The sequence below is a fragment of the Triturus cristatus genome, chromosome 7 (genome assembly GCF_964204655.1).
Source record: "Triturus cristatus chromosome 7, aTriCri1.1, whole genome shotgun sequence".
Classification (NCBI taxonomy): domain Eukaryota; kingdom Metazoa; phylum Chordata; class Amphibia; order Caudata; family Salamandridae; genus Triturus; species Triturus cristatus.
Window position 1 is genome coordinate 855,854,960 of NC_140590.1, and position 23,013 is coordinate 855,877,972.

Below are 23,013 nucleotides of genomic sequence, written 5' to 3' on the forward strand. Positions count from 1 at the left end.
ACAACGCCCAATGTCACTAGAACATCTAATGCTACTCAAACAGAAGGTAATCTCCCTCCTACAGAAAAAGGCAATAGAACACGTTCCTACCAACCAACAAAATATGGGGGTCTACTCCCTATATTTTCTCATACCAAAAAGGGACGAGACTCTACGACCTATCCTAGACCTTCGGCCCCTCAACAAATACATACACTCAGACATGGTGACGCTTCAGCAGGTACTTCCGCTGCTTTCCCAAAACGACTTCCTCACTACTTTGGACCTAAAACACGCCTATTTCCACATTCCAGTGCACAACGCTCACAGGAAGTACCTCAGATTTGTAGTGGATGGCCAACACTACCAATTCAAAGTGCTCCCGTTCGGAGTCACAACCGCACCACGAGTATTCACCAAGTGCCTAGCAGTGGTGGCAGCACATCTGCGAAGACAACACATTCATGTCTTCCCATACCTAGACGACTGGTTGATAAAAGCCAGTTCATACAATCAGTGAGTACACGCACACCACGATCCAGCTACTTCACCAGCTAGGCTTCACAGTAAACCACGACAAGTCCCATCTACATCCATCCCACATAAAACAATATCTCGGTGCCACCATAGACACCTCAAAAGCGCTCGCCTACCCCAATCCTGCCACGATTGCAAGCATTCAGGCTCTACGCGCAAAATTCATGGCACGACACTCCCTTCCAGCGCGAGTGTTCGTGCAACTAATAGGGATGATGGCCTCTTGCATATTCATAGTACCTCACGCAAAACTCCAGAAGCGTCCTCTCCAAGAGTGCTTAGCGCGCCAATGGAACCAGGCCCAGGGTCAATTAACAGATCTTGTGTTGGTAGACTGTCGTACCCATCACTCTCTGCAGTGGTGGACCACCACAAACCTTTCCAAGGGTCGACCGTTCCTGGACCCATTTCCCCAGATAGTACTAACAACAGACGCATCACTCTCCGGCTGGGGAGCTCATCTATTACATCTCACCATGCAGGGCAAATGGACACCTCAACAGAAGTTACTCCATATCAACCGTCTGGAGTTACTAGCAATCTTCCTAGCCCTAAAATCTTTTCAAACACAGATTTCAGGCAAGGCAGTCCTAATCCGCACAGACAACATAACAGCCATGTATTATATTAAAAAAACAAGGTGGCACACACCCTCCACAGCTCTCTCAACTAGCACAGAGCATATGGAGATGGGCCATACCCCAGAAAACCTTTCTCCTAGCCCAACATTTCCCAGGAGTCCAAAACACTATGGTAGATCTGCTCAGCAGACAAACACAACAAATCCACGAGTGGGAACTTCACCCGCAAGTTCTTCGCCCGTACTTTCAAATGTGGGGGCATCCACAGATAGACCTCTTCGCCACCCACGAAAACACAAAATGCCCAAGCTTCGCCACCAGATACCCACACCCATTGTCCAAAGGCATTGCGATATGGATGAATTGGTCAGGCAGATTTGCGTACGCTTGTCCGCCTCTCCCACTCATTCAACTAGTGGTGCGCAAACTACAACAGCACTCCCTCATACTAATATTAATAGCGCCAACTTGTGCCAGACAACCGTGGTACACCACACTGCTGGAACTATCGGTAGTACCGTATCAAACATTACACCTCTCTCCACACCTCTTAAACCAGAACCATGGAGAGATCATATACCCAGACCCAGCTCAGCTCAACCTTGCGATCTGGCTCCTGAAATCCTAGAATTCGGGTATCTAAATCTTCCCCCTGACTGTATGAACGTCATCAAAGAAGCTAGGCGACCTACCACTAGAGCGTGCTACGCCGCCAAGTGGAAACGTTTTGTTGTCTATTGTCATAACAACACCATCGATCCCCTAGATGTGTCCATTCAACACATCATAGGCTACTTACTCCACCTACAAAGGTGCAATCTAGCCTATATGTCCATTCGACTGCACCTCGCAGCCATAGCAGCTTACCTACAAAACAGGCAACATCTCTCACTCTTTAGAGTACCTGCCATTAAAGCCTTCATGGAAGGCCTTAAAAGAATAATTCCCCCCAGAGTGCCACCCTCACCTGTGTGGAATCTAAATATCGTTCTCACCAGACAAATGGGACCTCCTTTTGAACCACTACACAAATGTGAACTTCAATTCTTAACATGGAAGACCGCTTTTCTTGTAGCCATCACTTCCCTCAGAAGGGTCAGTGAGATACAAGCACTTACTATTCAAGAACGTTTTCTACAAATGCACCATAATTAGGTGGTTCTCCGTACCAACCCAAAATTCCTCCCCAAAGTCATTTCTCCATTTCACCTAAACCAATCTGTAGAACTACCAGTATTCTTCTCGCAATCACAGACAGTTGCAGAAAGAGCTCTTCACACACTAGATGTCAAACGAGCCGTACTCTACAACATCGAGAGAACACAACCTTTCCGTAAGACCAAACAACTGTTTGTCTCTTTCTCTCCACCACACAAAGGCAACCCCATCTCCAAATCAGGGATAGCTAGGTGGATTGTCAAATGCATTCAAATTTGCTACCACAAAGCAAAACGAACGCTATCCGTTCCCCCTAAAGCCCATTCTACACGTAAAATAGGGGCTTCAATGGCTTTTTTAGGAAACATCCCATTAGATGATATCTGCAAAGCAGCTACATGGTCAACACCGCACACTTTCACTAAACACTATTGTGTAGATGTGCAAACTAAGCAACAAGCTAGTGTGGGCCAGGCTGTACTCAAAACATTATTTCAAACCACTGCAACAGATACCGGTGGTCGCCGCTAAGGATGGGTACTGCTATATAATCTATGCACAAGTGTGTAATCTGCAGCTCATATCCCTCGAACGGAATATGCTACTTACCAGTATGCATCTGTTCTTGGCATGTAGAGCTGCAGATCTACACACGTCCACCCGCCTCCCCGGCTACCTGTATCTGTTCTGGTTTATCTTATTTAGATACCACACACATGGGCTTCGTCACTGTTATTAGTACGCTCCATCTTTCCCTACTGGCGAAAAACAATCTGAGGATGGAGCCGAAGCCCATGCGCAATACGATCCAAAGGAGGAGTCACCGACTTCGTGACTTGCAAAGACTTTCCAAGAGGAAAAACAAACTGCAAACATCCAGGCCCAACACCAGATGGCGATCTATGCACAAGTGTGTAGATCTGCAGCTCTACATGCCAAGAACAGATGCATACTGGTAAGTAGCATATTCCTTTTCCGATTTTTAATAGGTCCCGTATTGTTAATTGTTCTACATAGAAGGCTTTTTAAGTCTAATTAAAAGTTACAGCAGAACCAATTCAATGGCTCAGCATCTACTTAATCCCAAGTTCCCATCTCTAAAAGCTTTATTGGGGTAGATTTGTATTTTACATGGTATCTAAAATCGTCAGTTGACGTATTATCTTCTCGTTGATTTGTGAGTTTCTGAACCCTCTGTACCGATTATCTTATCTAATTGTATGAAATCCTGACTTAATTGTTAGCTAACGAGCAAGCCCTGGGTATGGCACATTGTTTGCCAATGGATGTTCAAATCAGTAGGTCATGGTCGCTTCCTGTTGGAGAATTAGTCTATATTTTGGGTAACTCAGACCAAAAAAACAAGGAATTTGTAAGAGGCATATTTGGAAAGTTAAATCAGATCCTCAAGCCATCTCCATCTTGGAAGCTGGTTCATATATTATCAAAATTATTGGGTCATTCTTTTGAGCCCATGTTTGATGCGAACATAATCGTTTGTTTCTGGAGAAGTGCAGTTATGTGTGTGAGGTACAAAAGCTGCCTATCAAAAATCTACCACTATGATTCCACACAATGCAACAAAGTCCACCTCCAAAGTCTACCTAAGTACCTACTAATCTGTTTTTTCAATTTCTTCCATAACCTACAAAGAGACCTGTGTGTACTCTTGACACAAAAAGCATGTTCTTACTACATTGACAAACCTGAAGAACTGAAAAAGTCAGAAAATTAATTTTTGGAATTGTGAGCCATTAATAAAAGCCAAAGACTAACAACAAAAAAAAGGAATAGCCACCTAAAATACAGCATCTGCCATTAAGAAGCCAACAAACGTAGAAGGGCGTTAGCTCTTCACTAGAAGAATAGCAACAGCTACAACCTACCTTGCTGGCGTGACTCTAAAGGACATTTGCAAGACACTGGTGTCACTGCAGCACACATTTAGGATGTAACTGCTGCTTGGATATTAGATCTAGAACAGAACGGAGAATGCCTAGGTGGTGTTGAATAACCCATGTTAACAAGTGAGCTTCGCTTCTTTCTACCCACAATGTGTGTACTGTTTTTAAATGCATTCGAAACGTGAATATTGAAATTTCCATTGCTGGTGACGAAAAAGGTTAATTGCCTGTATCTCTGCGTCTTGAGCAGGTATGTCTCTTAACTGGTACTGCCAACGTTATGCAATTGCTATTAGCCTATTCCACCACATTGATAGAAGCAGAAAGGATCTTGCTGTCCACAGTATGAGAATGGCTGGGTTGTGACCTAAAGTGCCACTGTAGAGAGCTTTATCGTCCGTTGACAAAGTTCTGTGTAAAACTTACCTGGAAGACTACTGCTAAATATTCTAAATGGTTGAAAGGGCCAGTTAAGCAGACCGATTAACCTAGGCTATGAAGCAAGCCATAAAGTGGTTGAGCGTATTTCAAGTGAGTAGGGAGCTACCAAGAATATCCCCCACACCTCCGCTTGGCACACCTACAAGAACCCTTAAGCAATTCTGCAGACAAATTCAGAAGAATGGAGGGAGAATCTGAGTCCGTTCTGAAACAGCCCCTCTCCCTTCCTTAAGGAGATCCATATGTCCTTTTTCACATTTTCAGTTCTGCGCGTCATTCAAGTCCTAAAATTAAGTCAAACCTCCTGACCAAGTCATACTCAATGTTAAAGGCCACATACACACTGACACCTCTTCATTACAGGGGGCCATTGTGCCTGGGCTCGGGACAATCATCACTTCTCAGTTGAAAAAGGTAAGTATACATTAAATCCATGTAGAAATATATTCTGCTGTGTATTGTTCACAAGCAAGCGATTGTGGTTCTTGTGGAACTGGGGGTCTCGGTTCTAAGTTGTGTTTGAATTCCATAATAAATTAGAAAAAAGCTTCCACATTGTATCTCTTGACAAACTGAGTAAGATATTAAAAGGCTTAAAGTTTTCCTTCTTTGTTGTATATAAATATTCTCATATTAATTCTGGAAACTGCAGGCTTTCAGCGCTGTGCATCCAGCCACTGTCTGCCTCATTTAAAATTCTTCCTTCATTTATGTTAAGAAATTACATTGAATTATTTTGACAGTACAACCTTTAACCTTAGTCAGTAGCAAAGAGGAGCATGTTTACTCTTTTTAAATTTTGAAATTATAATGTAGCTGCCATCATGAGAATAGATACTAAAAGCGCAGTTGCTTGGTGGCTCGCCTTAGAAATGTTATTAAAGAGCAAGGAAGGCCTGATAAAGGCCCACACTGGTGGAGATAACTGAAGTTATGACTAGAATGCTATGTTTTCTCAGGTATCCTACTGGCATTTAAAATTCACAGCTGTCATAGAATTAATTGAACTTGTTATGCTGCACCATCTCCTTTTCACATTTCCTTTTTATTTCAGTTTGTGCACACTCATTGTTAAAATGAGCTACTTCTGAGGGAGCTTGTTTTTATCAAGCTTGGAATATAGACCTATCCAAGACCAATTTAAATGCAGAATTCGTATGTTATTTACTGGTTTGCTTTCTGTTGGAACGTTTCTGTTTTCTGCTTTTACTTTTTTGGGCTAACCAACCAATTCACTTGTTTGTCTGCAAACTACCCTACAAAGCATTTATGGTGATGCTTGTTCCTGGGTGTGTCCTAGCCTTTGAATTCACTCTTGAGATAATCGTGCTCAAATTTAATTGGTCTATACTTTTTATTTCCCTACCATTTCAGCTGGATTCAGAGCTTACAGCACGACATGAACTACAAGTTGAAATAAAAGCAAAGGAGAATGATTTTGAGAAGAAGCTGTCTGAATTACATGCTGATAAGCAGACGTTAAATGTTGAAAAACAGCTTATTGATCAAGAGAAGCAGACACTGGAAAGTAAAGTTTCTCAGTTAACAGAAGAGGTAATGATTGCATGTGTGTGTTTTTGCAAAACCTAGGATACAAACTTAAGGTAACACCTTTTTTAAATTTGATATAAAAGCTTTCAGCACTGTCATTAGGGATTAGGACCATCCCATTTGGCCACCCAGCTCCACAGTCTCCACCATTCCCATCATCAAGTGCCAACTTCAGTTCTTTTTGATGCTCTTTGACACACCACTGAGATTTCTGATAAAAGAGGTCCTGGGAAGGTGATAAGTTCCTTGACAAATCTCCACAATTACTGGTAAGAAACCCTTTCCTTCCCAGTCATTAGCTCTTTATCATAGAATGACCTCTAGAGTAGAATTCCAAGCAGTAACCCCATAGGGAAGCTGGGACTAAGGAGAAAACAAACTATAAATCTTGGTAAAACATTTTTATGGCAACTTCCGTACCGTTGAATTAGTTTTCACTTTCAGATTATAACAGTGAATTGTAGTGAAAGTGTAAACTGATGTACATAGTAAACTGATCTACATATCTGCATGATACATTTCAGCAGTACTCTAGTCGGTACTCTTTTCTTAATTGGCTGTAGTTTATTCTACTCTTAAGTATATTTTTGAAGAATGTTGTGGGTGCATTCCACTGCAACAACAACAAGATGAAGGAAGGCATGCTTGAAATAATCTTAGCCACTTGCAATTGCCCGAGCTGCATTCCCGGCTATTGTTTTTTGCCTGCTATTCTAGCCAGAGACCCCCTTATTCTAATCAGTCTTGGTCCTGCTTCAATAGGAAAAGTTCAGCCTGAACAGCCAGGTCTCCTCCAGGTGTGAGCACAAGCAATGCCAGACTTGTTTTGACTTGCGAAGCTCTCCTCAGTGATGTATAGCTTGAGTAATGTGGCATTTCAGACAAGTAGCCTGACATCTAGCACTCAGTCCAACATTTTACTTCTATCTAGTTAGGTACTTCCAGATAAATGTACACTCACATTAAATATGTCTCACGTTCTGTTACATCAGAATTTCTAATTTGCATTATTGCTTTTGTATATACTAAACATGATCACGATTTTTAAGTTTAAAAGTGTATTTATATTTCGCTGATATTTTTTTATTTTCGTTTATTCACGCCATTCCTTAAATGTGCTTTTATTTAACTCTAGCCAACATTCAATTAATTTCGCACCTTATTGGTGCTTCTTTCGAAGTCCATAAATACAGTAGCCTTTAGAATGACTAATTAAAACACCACTACCTTTAATCCGGGTACTTCACGATTTCTGTGAACAAATTTTGCATTCCTTCCCATCATCTGCATCAATAGAGCAAAATCTTTATCATTTTCTGACTTCTTTTCTAAAAAAAATCGAGGAGTGCAAGTCCAGACGAGGCTGAAACAAGTGTAGCGTAACCCTATCTAAATACCTCATCCTGTCCTTGAACAGTGCAGCTGTGAGAGTTTATCATGAGCTCATGAACAAAAATAACAAACTCTCATCGGTACAGAGAGGCCTACGGATATGAGAGGCTGGACTTAGACTCCTCAGTATGACTATTTGGAAAAATACAGACCTCTGCAATCGGATTCTTGCTTCCTTCCAATGTGAAACTATCCCACCAGATTGTTTGGTTCTTTCTGCAGCAAAGAAGTGTTGCAACACTCTAAATTACACTTCTGCTCAGTCTTAATAAGAAAGCATGAAGATGGACTCCGTTGGCAAAAAAAAATAGTATACCAGACTCCTACGACATATGAGAGTCGCTAGTTCTACTACTCCCTGGGCAGATGTATTTCCGGGGGGAAAAAATGGTGAAGACTTCAAGGAAGGTGCTTTAGGGAAGACGTGATCACTTCTGCCCAGGAAATCAGTGCAACAAAAGACTCTGTAGATTGGTTGCACTGGCCACTTACTGAAACCATTCTTCATGGCTCTTCCTCAGATGTCAATAATGAACTTGTCTTTCATGAGTTGTATCCTATTAGCCACTCATGCGGATAATGACATTCAATGAATGACGAAGGAAACAAACTCAAAAATCTAAAAGACCTGTAAAAAGAGAAGCGGTTCTTGAAATATAATGTAAGTGATATGGGAGAAGTCAGCTGTCCCTCTGTTTGCCTTATTGGGAAAGGCAGCATCAGATTAAGTGCCAAGAAGTACAGCAACTCCTTTAAAGGTCTTTTATTTTAAAGAAAGATCTGCAGTGGGATGGGTATCCTTAACAGCCTTCCATGGTTGTTGGGAACTCTTTCTCTTCTCTGTGCAACCTTTGCACTCTAATGTAGTCGGGGAAGTGGGACATTTTGCCTCCTCACTTGACTGAGGATAGTAAGGGACAATTGGGTGCTAGCTATTGAAAAGAACGGATATGTAATGGGCAACTTTGCAGCAATGGTGTTGACACCTCTCCACCTGTTTTGGCTGGTACAGTAGATGTAATCCTTCCTTTACAGTAATGTGGTGTAACTTATGCCTAAACATCAGAAGGACATATACTCTACATGCTACTTAGAATAGATGAGGAGCCAACACATTTAGTATTTACCTTTTCTAGGATGTAAAATGTGGCAACAAATTGGTCAGAGTGGCTAATTTCCGGATGCTAGTCCTACATCAAATAGTCCTATGTGTTCTATGGAAAGGCTGGATGGTTTCCAAAGACCTACTGTACTCATATTTCCTATACCAATATGCAAAGATCACAGAAGAAATCATTTATGACAGGAAAGTTCAAGGGCTGTAAACTTACTGTCCTTGACCGACCTGGTTAAACACCTCTAATCTACAGTGAGATGTGTAGCATCTTATTTCACCGGCCCATTCACACCTTTCTGCAAATCCACATGCTGCAGAGCCCTTTCATTGTTCCATCTGACCCTACTTGCACCCTTGGACCCCACTGCTCACTTTAAAACCTCCCAAGTTGTCAGCAGTTAGTGCTCTGTAGAGAACCTCTTCAGGCCAGGGCCCTCCGAGTCGCCTCTCCTGGTGCTTGGAGCCACTCTCCCGGCCCTTAGAGGCACTCTTCTTATAAACAAAGGCACTCTCCCAGTCATCAGAACTGTTGGTCCTATGTATCTCAGGACCACTTTGCTACTGCAAAGACCAATTCTTCCTTTGTTCTCTAAGTTCCTCTTGTTCCTCATATCTTCATGCACTGGCGTTGCTCTCAAACTACTTTGATACTCTCACATACCTGTTCATCCAGCTTGAGTCCCTCAGTGAGCATGCAGACCCACTTAACTGATCTTCAGCCCTCCACTGCTGGTCCTCTAAATCTTTATGGTGTCCGCCCCACCCCCCAAAACCTCCTCTTGTTGATCTAAAGATGCCTCCTGATGGCCACAAGTCTTTCTCTTGAGCCGTGCCTCTATTGTTTCCCCCTTCTAAAGACCCTCATAGATTTCCAGAAACCTGTTACTAGCCATCCGTGCCCCGTCCCAGCTCATCCGTTATACAGCTAGAGCACCTTTGCGAATCTTCCAATCCCTTTCCCCCCTCTAATCCCCAGAGGTCTAAGCTGTTGGCCCTTCGGAATGTTGCTGTGCTTTTCCTACTTTGGCAGTCAAAGCCAGCAATCAATCATCCCTTAGAGATGCTTGAAAACACAGTTTTCCCTCTGGGCTCGACAGCCCTCTGCTGATCATTGGAGCCCATAAGCAACCCCAATATTTACTTTACCAACACTAAGGCTTACTGGTTCCAGCCAGGCACCAAACTGGGGTAAATCTTGCGCACCAAGTTGGAATGTGGAGGCTCCAACAGGCTTCATGAATATCTTATGGGTCTTCAGGAATTGTCATATTCTCTGGCTCAGCTCATAATCAGATTACAGCCCCCCCTACCCCCCCCCTCCCCCAAATTACTCAGCTCACGGAGAACACAGGCCTCCCCACACAAAATAGCAATGATCAGTGGTTTGATTCATCTCCTGGGAAAGGAGTGGATGCAGAGGAAATCTGCATCTGATAATTAGCTTGTCACACTGAAACTAAACTGGGACAGCCCAGGTCCACTAGAACAAAAGGAGGAGGACCATGCCTGTGCAGTCAACACACTAGGGGCTCACTTTTGAAGTTTTGGTTGAAAGATATCGGACAGTGATGTCAGCTAAGGGTGGAGCCGAGTCCCTCTTTGGAGCTTTTTCCAGAGAAAAGTTTAAGTTGTCATGTTGGGTTGGCATGGATGGTTGCCACCGAGGGGGGGCGGGGAGTTATTGAAAAGTGCCCCTGTTTGTATGTTCATCGCCCACCTTTTGCTCCTAATGCTGATGGTTATAACTCCAATCTCCTAATGCTGATGGTTATAACTCCGATAATGCACTGGAGTCTTCTGCCCAGAACCCATTGCCTGTGCTCTCTCCCAAATATGTTATGTTCGACTTGGTAATCCCAAATTGGCAAAGATTTTACCTCCTTATAAGCACCTAGTATATGGTACCAGGCATAGGTGTTAAAGGGTCCCCAGGACTGCAGCATGGTTTTTTGCCACCCTAGATGACTCAAGCAACTACAGACAGCAGGCCTGACATTGCACACTGCAGGAGAAGTGTAAACTGCTCGAATTTGACTGTGCCCTCACTATGTGTGGCATAGTCAATGCACTGTCTTTAATATATGACAGGCACCCCTAAGGAAGGCCTCCCCAGCCGTCAGGGTGCATTATATTAAAGGTGTGGACATATAAGTGCAAGCCTATATGTCTCTTTAATGGCGTTGCCCATTGAAAACTACTTTCTGTGTTAACTTTAGGATAACATGAACTGCCAACTGGGCACTCTCGAGATTGGCAGCTCCATTATGGTGCCACTAAAATATGTCCTGTTTGGTATCAAGCAACATACCTTTTTACTCCTGACACAATTCTCATGCCCTGAGTGCCATGGTATGCACCCAGGTGGTACCTTAGAGATTGCCCCAGCTACTCTATGCTCTGACTGACCAGCTCGCTCTTTCGTTTACCGGCTGCTGCAAAGACAGGATTCTGACCTCCTGCCAGGCAGTGTGCTCACTCTCAAGAGTCGTTACAACAAACAGATGATGGACGGAATGCTGACAATGCAGGTATTCTCCCCCAGTCAAGAGATCTGGGTTAAATCCATCGTTCTTTTGCCCACTACGCCACCACAGTTTAGACATGGCCATATGCAAATCAGTCTTGACCCTGTGCCTCATGGGAACAGTCCAGCCCGAACTGCCAAGCCATGTCTTCCCTGGACCGGAATCAAGCATCCTAGGACCGGTTTCTGGCTATCAGCCGTCATCAGCCAGGATAGCTTGACTCCAGTGGCGTAGTGAGCACGGGCCCCACGTCTGGGAATACCCATCCCACTTAGGGCGAAAAGCGTTACAACAAACAGATGATGGACGGAATGCTGACAATGCAGACATTCTCCCCCAGTCAAGAGATCTGGGTTAAATCCATCGTTCTTTTGCCCACTACGCCACCCCAGTTTAGACATGGCCATATGCAAATCAGTCTTGACCCTGTGCCTCATGGGAACAGTCCAGCCCGAACTGCCAAGCCATGTCTTCCCTGGAGGCACAGGGTCAGACTGATTTGCATATGGCCATGTCGGAGCTGGAGTGGCAGAATGGGCTAAAGAACGATGATGGATCAAACCCAGATCTGTTGACTGGGTGTGAGTGTTTGATTGGTTCTGATGCTCCGTCCATCACCACCCCCTTTTGTACCGCTTTGTTCGCCATAAGTTGGCAGGATATGCTCAGACGTGAGTCCCTTGCTCACTTTGCCACTGGATTCAAGCAAGCCTAGCTGATGACGGCTGAAATGCCAGAAACCGGTCCTATGAAGCTTGTTTCCGGTCCAGGGAAGGCATGGCTTGGCAGTTCGGGCTGGACTGTTCCCATGAGGCACAGGGTCAGACTGATTTGCATATGGCCATGTCGGAGCTGGAGTGGCAGAATGGGCTAAAGAACGGTGATGGATCAAACCCAGATCTGTTGACTGGGTGTGAGTGTTTGATTGGTTCTGATGCTCCGTCCATCACCACCCCCTTTTGTACCGCTTTGTTCGCCATAAGTTGGCAGGATATGCTCAGACGTGAGTCCCTTGCTCACTTTGCCACTGGATTCAAGCAAGCCTAGCTGATGACGGCTGAAATGCCAGAAACCGGTCCTAGGAAGCTTGTTTCCGGTCCAGGGAAGGCATGGCTTGGCAGTTCGGGCTGGACTGTTCCCATGAGGCACAGGGTCAGACTGATTTGCATATGGCCATATCGGAGCTGGAGTGGCAGAATGGGCTAAAGAACGGTGATGGATCAAACCCAGATCTGTTGACTGGGTGTGAGTGTTTGATTGGTTCTGATGCTCCGTCCATCACCACCCCCTTTTGTACCGCTTCACTCTCAAGAGTCAGCAACAAAGACTGGGCAGGAAGAAGGTCACACCTCCCTCCTCCCCAGCAGGATAGTGAAGTGACACATCAGAGAGGTGAGCTTTAAAGGCTGCACCACCTCTTATATGCATCTGGGCTGTCTCACTGTGGAGAACACAGCCCCCCTTGCTCCAGGCACGCTCACTCCTGCACAAGGAGGGAAATTAGGTATACAGGATGTGTACACCTCCAGGAAGGCTGGCCGACTCCTAAACTGCGGCGTGCCCCAGGGCTCTTCATTGAGTCCCACGCTGTTTAATGTGTACATGAGGCCACTGGCGGGGGTCGTCCAAAAATACGGTATCAAAATCATATCGTATGCGGACGACACACAGCTGGTGGTCTCCCTGACACAGAAAGACAGCGTGCTTTCTCAATCCAATCTGGCAGCATGCATGGAGGACGTCAAAAGTTGGATGACAAAGTCATCCTTAAAACTTAACGGTGATAAGACCGAGATAATGATACTCGGCCCCTCTCCCCCTACCACCTACGACCAGCTATGGCCCGCAAGTTTAGGACCAATACCAACTCCGAAGGAAGATATAAAAAGCCTAGGAGTATGGCTAGATAACAAACTCACACTAAATACTCAGGCAACGAAAACAGCTGCAACCTGCTTCGGGATTATCCGAATGTTGAAAAAAATCTTGCAAATATTACCCTTTGAAGCCAAGCAGGTCGTCATTCAGGGCCTTGTACAATCTAGGTTGGATTTTAACAATGCTCTATACTTAGGAGCCCCAGAGTATGTGTTGGAAAAACTGCAGAGAACACAGAACTGTGCTGCCCGCACCCTTCTCCAGATCCCTCGCAGACAGTCAGTCAAGGCAGGGATCAGATCTCTCCACTGTCTTCCAGTCAGAGAGAGAATAAAGTTCAAAGCCCTCTGCATATCGCATCAAGCATTTCATAGAGTGAGCCCGGAGATCAATCACTCACTTCTCTCCCCTTACTGTCCCGGTAAAACCCTTCGTTCCACCAATGCATTTTTCGCCGTAGTCCCAAGAATTAAAAAAGCGAGAGCAGGTGGTAGGTCCTTTTCTTTGAATGCTGCCAAACTCTGGAACTCTCTGCCTTTTTCACTTAGATCCAACCCCACCCTTCTTCATTTCCGCAAAGAACTGAAAACATTTAATTCAGAAACTAATCCTCTCCTGCCCACTTTCACTAATCCCCCCTGCTCTCTCCTGGCCCCTCCTCAGAGTCTCCTTTCCACTACTAGCGCTTGGACGCCCGCGGGCAGCAGACGCGCTCTATAAAAACACTTCACTTCACTTCACTTCACACCTCCACGGTGGGCAGCCTGAGCTGTAAACCTAAAATATAATTCTGCCATCTTTAGGAGGGCAGAAATAGTGGGTTCTAGGTAGAAAAGGTGGCCTACACCCCTGGATGTGGTCACCCCCCCGGAGGTGGTCACCTCAAGGGCGAATTAGCTGCAGGGACTCGCTTGCTATTGGCTACTAACTCACCCCCCTCTAACTCCTGTAAATATAGGATTTAAAGGACCCACCCTCCCCTACACCAGAAGCACAGGTTTGAACAACTTAGAACAAGGAAGGACCAAGAGGTGACCCGTGTTGCCGACAACAGGGCTTTGCTCACAGTACCAAAGCAAAAGAAGGATACTCTGTCCCTGTGGCAACAGCCTTGAAACTGAGTGAACAATTCTCGTCCTTGGCTAAAACTCAGCACTCCCGAAGAGAGTGACCCCTGTGAAAGCCATATGTACCCTCACACTCCCTTGAACTAGTGGCACGAGTGCCCTGAAAACTGCAAGTAAAACAATTCACTAGAGCCAAAGGGTCACTGGCCACCAGGCCCTTTGTTTGATCGCCCAGATCCAGGTGGTCCAGTGCATTGTGAGAGTTGTAGTCTCACCTGCCCTGTAGTTTCAGGCCGCTTCGTCACTCCCCCGGATCCAATGAAGTTCCAGTACCTTTTCGCTGTGCTTTCTGCTGCGGAGGCTTGTTGGTCACCAATCTGGTAACCAGCCCTCTCACTTGACACTGCATCTACAGGGACCACCGTGCAACCATCCTCCGACGTTAGCTGCTATGCATCTGTTCTGTTTTTAGCAGCACTGTGTAAGCTGTAAAATCAGCACCAGCGCGGCACCCGTTCAGCACCAAGGACAGACAGTACAACTCTGCACCTGGACTCCACGGGCTAGGTAAAATTGATCTAACCACCCCCACTTCAAAAACCCTCACTAGGAATAGCCAGTTGAGAAGACCTTGCCTCTGGCAGAAGATAATGGCAGACAGGATGCCCAGCTGGAAAGGCGGCCAAAGATGGACTAAGGAATTTGACTCCAGCCAACTCCTGCACTAGGATGAGTCTCTCCAGTGCCCGTGATGCAGGTATCTTTATGGCCCCTGAGGACAAGTTGGGGGAATGATCTGGGCTCCTCCACTGTTCCTCCCCCCCCCCCCACCCCCCCCCCCTCAACTCCCACACAGGTGCTCTGCAAACAGCCAGGAGGCTTTTGGCCTGAAGATTGCAGACAGCAGGATGCTCTGCTGTCTGTTTGTGAAGGGGCTGCACAAGTTGCCCTCCACCAGCAGGAGAGCAGCACCAGGAGCCTGGCAGATAAAGGCCTGGCGCATGGAGCCAGCAAATCCAGCTCCCTGTAGAATGTGCCCTTTTAGAGGCCAGTAGGATTGTGATCCTTGTAGCTAGGCCTGGCCACCAGGATCAAAACAAGCCAAAGATAAAGGAAATCGGCCCAGCTGGGCCAGAGATATTCCCATTTGAAATGTTGCTTCCTTGAAAGAGATGGTGTAGAAAAACAAGTGTGTGATGCTCTGCTGGATTTTGAAGAATTCTCCCAAGGGTGGGTTAGGTCCATGGGTTAGTACAGAATAATTTTTCTAGTGGAGTGTGTGTGCCTGGAACTCCCTCCCCCGAATCTAGGTTTCCACCAGATGCGCTCATCACTTCAGGGGCCAGTGCAGTACAGATGCAAAGAACAGGGGCCAGTGCATTGGAGACCCCCATCCCCGAGACCCAGAGGATGCAAGAGGGCCTGCGGGGTGGTGACTTATCCTCTGTAGCTGTGTTGGGGGCAGGTGCACCTCCTTGGAGCCTCCCACCCGCAGAATGGAGGAACACTGCGTTGCTCCCACCCGCTGGAGACAACTTGAACGGGACCAGTTCTTCCAAAATGCCGGCTCCTGCCAAGTGCAGACAGCCAGCTGTGGCTGTTTGGAAGCCCTGCAGCTTTTCCTCTTATCCACCGTTGAGTGGAGCAAGACTGCAATGCCCCGGGTGGGACCAGGGTACCCAAAAATCAAAAGAAATAAAGCGATGTGTGGGCTGCATTGATCAGAAAAGCAGTGGGCGAACCTGCTGATAAAGTATTCATAGCTCTGGTGAGGAGCCCCCATAGTGCCCTGTGTGGATTTTGCAGAATGTGTACCTCTTGTTGCCCCAGGAAGTTGAAGGTGCACCACTAGTGTACTTCTTAAGTGTTGTGGGAGACTGCAGTAGTAGTGCAGCTCACTCTGAAGTGATTTAGCAAATCCCAATCTAATTCTCCTAGGAACTATAAAGTTCGAGGCATGTGGGCTGCTGAATTCATATCTGTGCATAGATCGCCGCCTAGTGTTGGGTCCGGATGTTTGCACGTTGTTGTCCTGGAAGAGTCTTCGAAGTATCCTGGGATAGGTGACTCCTCCCCTGGACTACAGTGCGCATGGGCATCCTCAGATTGTTTTTTTCCGCCATTGGGTTCGGATGTGCTATCTTGACTCAAGTTAGGAAAATCTTTTTTCAGGCCAAAAGGCCTTTAGTTCGCGTCGGTACTGTTCTCGATCGGTATCGATAGTATCTTTGTTAGTTTACTAACTTACAGAACAAACTTTCGCATCTTACCCGACCGTCGATTCGACATCAACGATGGAATCGAGGACACCATTCAAGAGGTGTCCGGTATGCAATGCGAAATATCCCCACGTCGACTTCCATCCGGTGTGCAACAAATGCCTTTCACCGGATCACGACGAATCTACATGCATGGCCTGTGCCAGATTTCGATCCAAGAAGACTCTACGGAATCGACGAGCGGCGAGACTCGAGGCGCAGCAAGCGGCACCGGCCCCGGCCGACATCTTCAACGCCGAGACCGAAGATGTCGAAGAAGTGGAGAACCTACCCTCCAGCCCCGTTTCCGAACATGACTCCGGATTGGAAGACGTCGACGAAACACTCTTTCGCAGAGATGAAGACGACACCGAGGTAGGAGACTACAATGAGGCCTTAGGGGCCGAAGAGAGTAGCTCCGGTGACGAGCAAGGCCTACCCGTTCAGACTGAAGAAAGCCCAGTGCAACAGTCTATGGCTCCGGTCGAGGGATCGCCTTCGGGCCTTACCCAAGACCTATCCCGCAGTTCTTCGGCCCCGCCCTCGGGCCCGGCCTCGGACATTCAGCGGCAGCCATTAATGCCCAAAACGGCTGGTTTCCCTTCTTCAAAACCGAAACCGAAAGCTGTATTGGTTCAATTGAAACCGAAACCGAAAGTGGCGCTGGTCGGATCGTGGCCCTCCACACCTTCGACGCCAGCAAAACACATCGGCACCGAGCGCACCAAACGAGACTTCGGTGCCGAACTCAAAGCGGCCGACGTCGGAGTCGACATAAGGAAGAAGGCCTTCGGTACCACCAAACCTGCTCGGCTCCCGGCACCGACGCCATCGACTCCGACCCCAAAAGTCAAACAGCCTGCTGCGTCTCACACCGCTTCCACGGCGACACCAAAGCCACACTCATCGAAGAAGTCGACGGCCATTCCCGCCCCTCGACTCGATGACCCACTGGCGCCGAAAAAATCCACAACCGCCTCAACAGAACCGGTCGGTGCAAAAGAATCGAGGGCGCTCCAGACGCGACCCATTGCTGCGCAAAGCACCAAAAAGAAAATGGTCCTCCAGGACACGTCGGCCTCCGAACCAATTAAAGCTCCAACAGCCTCTTCGACACCAGCCAACATTACTTTTGGCCTGCCACCATCCACGGCCCCGAAACTGTTCCAAATCAGGACACGGGTGACCCATACCACGATCACGCCTGCCGAACGCTCTGCGGAGACGTCTCCATCGCATCTAATCGACGCCGACACCGGCAGGATGATTATCCACAAACGGAAAATAACTTCGGAGCCGGCTTTGGACTCCTTCAGGATTCCACTTAAAAGAAAGCTGCCTGTGGCTTCAGAACCAGTTCTTTACGAACCTTTCCACTCACCCTACCAGGATCCACAATCCTTCTCTCCCACACACTCCGACACGGATGCGTTGGTGGACTACATGGGTGACCAAGTCCCCTACCCCGGAGACATGGACCCTGACGGCCAACAGGACCCTGATCAAACTTGGGATGACCCTGTGGACCCAGGTGCACCTATGGATGCACAAGACCCGCAACTCTATGGAGCAAAAACATCTCCCACAGAGGACACTGCAGCGTTCAACGCTCTAATTGAACGTGCTGCGGCCAATCATGGGGTGCAACTTCACTCGGACACCGTAGAGGACGACTTTCTTATGGATACTTTTGCATCCTCAGAAAGGAATATAAAAACTCTACCCATGTTGAAGGGTGTCCTCAAACCAGCAAAGGACATCTTCAAGGAACCCACCAGGGCAAGAGTGATAAACCCCAGGATCGACAAGAAATACAGATCAGCGCCTGGGGACCCTACTTACATCAGAGGCCAATTACCTCTGAATTCCATTGTCGTTGCGAATGCTCGCAAGAGGGCACACTCGCAAACAACAGGTGACGCTCCTCCCCCGGACAAAGAGTCCAAGGTGCTAGAGACCTCCGGCAAACGGGTTGCCGCCCAGGCAGCTAACATATGGCGCATTGCCAATACTCAAGCACTCCTCGCTCGCTACGATAGAGCGCACTACGACACATTAGAGCAACTAATCCAACATCTCCCTGACCAATACAGAGAAGGTGCAGAGATCCTCATCAGGGAGGGACAGCTCCTCACAAACGCATCCATCAAGTGTGCGCTGGATGCCGCAGACACAGCTGCCAGGGCCATAAACACTAGCGTCATGCTGCGACGACATGCCTGGTTACGAATCTCCGGATTCAAACCTGAGGTGCAAAACAACATACTCAACCAGCCTGTCAACCCCGATTATTTATTCGGCCCGGAGGTTGACACCACCCTAGAGAAAATAAAAAAGGACACGGACACTGCAAAGTCCATGGGGGCTCTCCAGACTCGGTCCTTTCGGAGCGGCTCCTTTCGTCGCCCCGGAAATAGAGGAGCAGGTAGAGGACCGGGGTCACAGCAAACATACAACAAGGGCAATACACAAACCACCTACGATAAAAACACCCGGGGTGGATATCGTGGCTCCAGTACAAAGGGCAGAGGACGCGGCTACGGCAACACCAGGTCCTCCCCCAAGAACAAGCAGTGACTCCCTCTCCCTTCCTCCCGACCACATAACACCTGTCGGGGGAAGGCTACAAAGGTTCCTGTCCACGTGGACCTCCATCACCACGGACAGGTGGGTCAAAGATATTGTCAAATACGGTTACTGTCTAGAACTAACCTCCACTCCACCCACAATACCTCCAAAAAACCGTCCTATGTCCTCAGAGCACTTAACGCTCTTACAGCAGGAGGTGCAAAGTATGCTTCTAAAAGGCGCAATAGAGGTCGTACCTGTCCACGAGCAAGGTACGGGGGTGTACTCCCTGTACTTTTTAATACCGAAAAAGGACGGGTCACTCAGACCTATATTAGACCTGAGACCCCTAAACAGATACATTCTTTCCGAGCATTTTCACATGCTCACTCTACAGCAAGTCCTCCCGCTGCTCAAGCAGGGAGACTTTCTAGCCACACTGGACCTCAAGGACGCGTATTTCCACATACCCATTCACCCCTCACACAAAAAATATCTCAGGTTCACTGTTCAAGGGCAGCACTACCAATTCAAAGTCCTTCCCTTCGGCGTGACAACGGCACCAAGGGTGTTTACAAAGTGCCTAGCTACTGTGGCGGCACATCTACGGAGGCAGCACATACACGTCTACCCTTACCTGGACGACTGGCTCGTTCAAGCGAAGTCAGCCCACCAATGTGCCAGCCACATGTCCCGCACCATTCACCTCCTTCACAGTCTGGGGTTCTCACTGAATTACCCAAAATCCCATCTACAGCCCGCACACGTACAACAGTACCTTGGTGCGACTATAGACACTCTGGCGGCCACAGCTCAGCCAAATTTGGTGAGAATCAACAGCATGCAAATGCTGATTTCCAAGTTCAAACCACAACACTCCCTTCCCGCGCGAGTGTTCATGCAGTTGATAGGCATGATGGCCTCCTGCATCTTCATAGTCCCCCACGCGAGACTACATATGCGCCCGCTTCAGGAGTGCTTAGCACGTCAGTGGAATCAGGCTCAAGGACAGTTGAAAGACCTAGTGTTGGTGAGCGGTCGGGCATACAACTCTCTGCATTGGTGGAATCCACAAAACCTTTGCAAGGGCCGACCGTTCCAAGAGCCTGTCCCACAGATAATACTGACGGCGGACGCGTCTCTCCAGGGATGGGGAGCTCATGTACTCCATTACACAGTGCAGGGACTATGGACACAACAACAAAAGAAGATGCACATCAACCTTCTAGAGCTGATGGCAATCTTCCTCGCTATGAAAGCATTCAAAGTACACTTGTGCAACAAAGTCGGGTTGATCCGGACGGACAACATGACTGCCATGTACTACATACAGAAGCAGGGAGGAACACACTCTCCACAGTTGTCTCATCTGGCTCAGAGCATGTGGAAGTGGGCCATTCAAAGGAACATGTTCCTCATGGCAGAACACCTCCCCGGCAAAGACAACCAGATGGCGGATCTGCTCAGCAGACACAGCCACCAGATGCACGAGTGGGAGTTACACCCATCAGTACTCCAACCGTACTTCCAGCAGTGGGGTCATCCAGAGATAGACCTATTCGCGACGAGCGAAAACGCAAAATGCCAAAGCTTTGCCGCCAGGTTCCCACATCCGCAGTCGCAGGGCAATGCGATATGGATGAACTGGTCCGGCAGATTTGCGTACGCTTTTCCCCCAGCACCACTGATACCGCTGGTGGCACGCAAACTGCGTCAACACTCACTGAAGCTCGTCCTGGTTGCTCCAACGTGGGCACGCCAGCCGTGGTACACCACCTTTCTCGAACTTTCCGTGGTGCCCCATCAAAGGCTGCGGGTCAAACCCGAGCATTTGACGCAGAACCATGGAGAGATTCAGCACCCAGATCCACAACAGCTGAACCTGGCAATCTGGCTCCTGAAGTCCTAGAGTTTGGCTACCTAAACCTGCCACCTGACTGTATGGACATTATTAAGGAGGCCAGGAGACCCACTACCAGAGCTTGCTATGCAGCAAAATGGAAGAGGTTCGTCATTTATTGCAATAATAATGACATTAACCCGCTGGACGCATCCATCCAAAACATTATTTGTTACCTATTACACCTATACCGATGCAATCTGGCGTACACCTCTATACGTGTCCATTTGACCGCAATATCAGCCTATCTGCAGACCAGGCAGCACCTCTCTCTATTCAGAGTGCCTGCCATCAAAGCATTCTTGGAAGGACTCAGACGAGTCATTCCACCAAGCCACCCACCGGCTCCTATGTGGAACCTCAACTTGGTCCTCACACGCCTGATGGGTCCACCCTTTGAACCTCTACACTCATGCGAGATTCAATTCCTCACCTGGAAAGTAGCTTTCCTAGTAGCGATCACTTCATTGAGAAGAGTTAGTGAACTCCAGGCACTAACCGTTCAAGAGCCATTTATACAGGTTCACGCCAACAGGGTCGGTCTACGTACCAACCCCAAATTCATGCCAAAGGTGGTATCGCAGTTCCACATGAATCAAACCATTGAACTGCCCGTTTTCTTCCAAAACCCACAAACTGTCGCAGAAAGGGCACTCCATACACTAGATGTCAAAAGGGCCCTCATGTATTATATCGACAGGACCAAACCCTTTAGGAAAACACAACAACTTTTTGTTGCCTTTGCCCCACACCACAAAGGTAACGCTATCTCCAAAGCAGGAATAGCCAGATGGATCGTTAAATGTATTCAAATTTGCTATCAAAAGGCTAAACGCACTTTAACGATTCCCCCACGAGCCCACTCAACACGTAAGTTGGGAGCCTCAATGGCTTTCCTAGGAAACATTCCTTTGCATGACATATGTAGAGCAGCCACCTGGTCCACTACACATACATTTACCAAACACTATTGTGTAGATGTGCAATCAAAACAGCAGGCAGCTGTAGGACAGGCTGTTCTCAAAACTCTTTTTCAGACCGCTGCAGCTGGCACTGGTAGCCGCCGCTAATAAGAGGGCACTGCTATATATTCTATGCACAGATATGAATTCAGCAGCCCACATGCCTCGAACTGAATATGCTACTTACCAGTATGCATCTGTTCTTGGCATGTGGGGCTGCTGACATTCATATCGCCCTCCCTCCTCCCCGGCGCCTGTAGCAGCTGCAGCTCTCAGAATTACTGTAAGCATGGTCATCACTTTCTATATCTACTCCATCACTGCCACAATGGCGAAAAACAATCTGAGGATGGAGAGGATGCCCATGCGCACTGTAGTCCAGGGGAGGAGTCACCTATCCCAGGATACTTCGAAGACTCTTCCAGGACAACAACGTGCAAACATCCGGACCCAACACTAGGCGGCGATCTATGCACAGATATGAATGTCAGCAGCCCTACATGCCAAGAACAGATGCATACTGGTAAGTAGCATATTCAGTATGAGTCCAAGAGAGGCTTACTTTGTTTTTGAGCACTCTTAGAGCTGGAACTTTTCCTCTTGGACTCTGAAGTGCAGAGACCTCCTGTAGTTGGTCCTGTGACTGCATTATGTGGCCTGAAGAATGTGAAAGGGACACTCTGACACCTATGTTTCGGGTTGTTTTAAATATAAATGCATTATTGACAATTTTGTTGATGGACACTACAATGGTTACACTTCTAATAGTTACATATGAGTCAGGTTATTGAAAAAGCATTGACGTCACAGTAATTAATTGAATGTTGTTGTGTGCCAGCAAATTGAGATTACTAGTCCACATCACTTCTCCTGAGTAGACCTTAGACTGATTTGGTTCGCTACCCTGAGAGAGTCAAGTGCTCCAAAGGAGTACTTGGTTCCCAGGAAGAAGACAATTTCAGACTTCTTACTTGATCAGGAACCACATGCTTAACAATTAAAAACCTAATTTGTTACAGTTGCGATGCAGCGTAAGTTGGACATGCCATTTGACCGCTCTCAGCTTTTTGGTGAAAAAGCAGACTCAGCCATGGAATGGTTCAAGGAGAGCAGAGCACATTCCTTGGGCCTTTCTGTTCCCACAAGACCATTCTGCCATAAATTTCGCCATCTCCATGACTACGGTAGAGGTTTC

The 23,013-nt window shown here is 47.3% G+C and overlaps 1 protein-coding gene across 1 annotated transcript in view; it reads left to right on the plus strand.

Moving 5' to 3' along the window:
* Nucleotides 1-23,013, plus strand: part of DIAPH1 (diaphanous related formin 1) — an 867,093-nt gene that overhangs the window by 484,665 nt on the left and 359,415 nt on the right. The window contains exon 15 of the mRNA XM_085617784.1: nucleotides 5,975-6,154. Within this exon, the coding sequence (XP_085473910.1) occupies nucleotides 5,975-6,154 (180 nt within the window). The remainder of the gene's footprint in view (nucleotides 1-5,974; nucleotides 6,155-23,013) is intronic.